Source organism: Oryza brachyantha, chromosome 8 (assembly GCF_000231095.2).
Source record: "Oryza brachyantha chromosome 8, ObraRS2, whole genome shotgun sequence".
Classification (NCBI taxonomy): Eukaryota; Viridiplantae; Streptophyta; class Magnoliopsida; order Poales; family Poaceae; genus Oryza; species Oryza brachyantha.
In genome coordinates, this window is record NC_023170.2 from 993,514 (window position 1) to 996,597 (window position 3,084).

The window sequence follows — 3,084 nt, forward strand, 5'->3', positions numbered from 1 at the left end:
GTATTAGGAACCTGTATACTTGACCCAAATTTAGGACACAAATGCGATAATTTTAAGCATGTGTAAATATTAAGAATGTACTAGTATTTGGTAACTTGTTGAAAATATATTTTCTAGCTCAATTCCTAAAATTTAGTTTTAGAGATTGATTTTAGACATCTCTCGGAGATGCTCTTAGATCAACTATAGTACAACAGATACAGTGATGTTTATTTCTATTTGTCGTACGATCAAATTAACAAACAAAGTTGCATGACCACCGTAAAACTGGCACTTTTAAATTAATACTCCATCATTTTTATATTATAAGATTTTTTTAGTTTGTATTGATTTATCCATATAAAACCATGTATGGATGTATATGTTTTGCACATGTGTCTAGATTTATCTACACAACACCAGGAAGTCAACGGAGGGAATAACGGTTAAACAATAGATAAAATCACCTAGAATTCATTTCAAAATTCAAAATTTAAAACCAAAAACAAGCAGTCGCTAAACAATGCCAAATTAAAAACAAAGTTCGCCACCATACGACAGCACAAAGGGATCGCAGCTTATTTGTACACTACTATTCCGACATTACAACAAAAACATCAATTCGTCATCAGCGAATCCACTCAGTACTTGTAGTCCTTGACGTGGAGGCTCTCGGAGACGCCCTCGCCGCCGGCCGCGTTGCCGGCGTACGCGCCGAGCGTCGCCTGGGAGTTGGCCGTGCAGCGGGCGAGCAGCGCCGCCTGCGCCTTGCCGACGTTCTCCTCCTTGCCGGCCCACGCCTTGAGCGTGCTCTGCTGCAGCGCGCGCCCGAAGGAGAAGGTCAGCGACCACGGCTTCTTGTCCTTGGCCGCCGCCTGGTTCATGGCGTTCAGGTTCCGCGTCGCCTCCTCCTCACTCTGCCCGCCGGAGAGGAACACGATGGCCGGGACAGCCGGCGGCACGGTCCGGAGGAGCGCGCGGACGGTGTGCTCCGCGACCGCCTCCGGCGAGGCCTTCTTGGCGTCGGAGCCCGGCGTCACCATGTTGGGCTTGAGGAGGGTGCCCTCGAGGAGGACGTGGTGGTCGCTCAGCGCCTTGTAGCACGCGGCGAGGACGAGCTCCGTCACCTCGGCGCACCGCTCGATGCCGTGCTCGCCGTCGACGAGGATCTCCGGCTCGACGATGGGCACCAGCCCATTCTCCTGGCAGATGATGGCGTACCGGGCGAGGCCCTGCGCGTTGGCGTCGACGGCGAGCTGCGACGGCCTCGACGCGCCGATGCTGAGCACGGCGCGCCACTTGGCGAACCGCGCGCCGGCAGCGTAGTACCTCCTGCACCGCTCGGCGAGGCCGTCGTGCCCCTGGGTGGTCGTCTCGCCGTCCGTGCCGGCGAGCACGACGGTGCCCTTGTCGACCTTGATGCCAGCCAGCACGCCGGCGGCGGCGAGCACGTCGACGAACGGCCTCCCGTCGCGGGTGCTCTGGTACAGCGTCTCCTCGAACAGGATGACGCCGCTGAGGCACTCCAGGGCGCCGGGAGCAGTGAACAGAAGCTCCCGGAGCGCGCGGCGGTTCTCCTCGACGTTCTCGACGCCGATGCTCGCCAGCCGCTTCCCGATCGTGCCCGTCGACTCGTCGGCGGCGAGGATGCCCTTCCCCGGCGTGCCGATGTAGGCCGCGTTCCTGATCAGCTCATCTAAAACAAAACAAAACAAAACAATCAAACACACATCAATGATCAAGAGGCAGAAATGCATGGCCAACTCATCGAATCACCATGAGCAAGAACCGCACAGCAATGTTGCACTGTACCTTTGTACTTGCCACAGTAGGCAGCCATGACCAACAGATCAGAGGAACGAAAGCTTCTTGGGGGAGCAGAGGTGATCGATCAGGAGGAAGAAGACGAAGGCAGGTCAGAGATGGCGGGATGGAGAATGTGTTTGTGGCTTGGTGCCCTATTTATAAACAGCTCGAAAGCTCCGAAGCTGGCCATGTCGGAACGAACGCTGGGTGGTCACAAGAAGCAGACATGGTTTTGGCTTTCTCTGCTCATTGTTTTCTAGACTTCAATTAGCAGCATATTATTGGCGCCATGGCAAATGGAGAAATGGTGTTGCTTCTGTCCTTTCGAAGAACTATTATTAGCACTGAAAATTAGTCTTTCTCCAACAAATCAGAAGGAGAAATTAATGAATATGTGTGGACTTCTAGATTGATTGGTTGGGTCTTTTCTTGTCCTTGAGCTCATCGATCATGACCTCTCCCAGTTGAATTCTCCGTCCAAAAAAAAAGATGCTCTTGTTCCAAGCTTTCCAACTTGTTCTCTTCTCCTGAGAAGAAAGTTGACCCTCTTGAAAGGACTCCTCTTCAGAAACATGTTGCATAACCTTCTGGATGTATTTTGGTGGTTGAAAGCAAAGCAATTTGTTGTGTGCCAAGATTCTTGGGATTATATTGGCTTGGCTCAAATTAATTCCATATAATTCTAAGGTCTATAATGAGTGGCGGATCTAGCCAACGAGATTAGGATGGTCTGAACAAATTAGATAGAGTTTTAGCCCCGTTTCTACTTATCTTCGTCATAAAATTTTAGAAGGGGTCTTCGTGGGAGCTCCAATAAATTTAACGGGGGTAGCAGGGGCTCGAGACCCCACCGCCCCCATGTTGGATCCGCCACTGTCTATAATTAATGCTAGGTAGAACCAATGTTTAATACCTTATGAAAAACAACAAGAGATTGACTCAACTTAAATAGACTGTTTGATATGCATCTATTGAGAGATTTAGATAGATAGATGGAAACACATGCATTGTGACTCTCCTCCAACGCATTTGAATTTTGGATTTACTCCATCGCTCCGACTCAATCTACACCTCCTGATTGTGTGATGCTCTCAGTTCTCCCTAGGATACTCATATGCACAAATAGCTCAGACGAGCGGGCCTCCGAAACTCATTCCGAATAAGAACTTATATGAGTAGATGGATGATTAAGTTTTTGGAGAGCACTTTTGGCCGCGCTTCTGCTTCTGTTCCGTTCATCGGCTTCCTAGTGCGAGGATGATCGACTATTTTGGCTACTTCCCGCTATTGTTTGACTAA

The 3,084-nt window shown here is 50.1% G+C and overlaps 1 protein-coding gene across 1 annotated transcript; it reads right to left on the minus strand.

The window, feature by feature from the left end:
• Positions 1 to 421: 421 nt before the first annotated feature.
• Positions 422 to 2,068, minus strand: LOC102722882 (fructose-bisphosphate aldolase 1, cytoplasmic-like). Its single transcript, XM_006659012.3, has 2 exons — positions 1,792 to 2,068; positions 422 to 1,675 (listed from the first exon to the last, which is right to left on the minus strand). Exons 1-2 carry the CDS (start codon positions 1,817 to 1,819, stop codon positions 621 to 623), a joined length of 1,083 nt encoding a protein of 360 aa, XP_006659075.2. The 5' UTR covers positions 1,820 to 2,068; the 3' UTR covers positions 422 to 620.
• Positions 2,069 to 3,084: the final 1,016 nt, after the last annotated feature.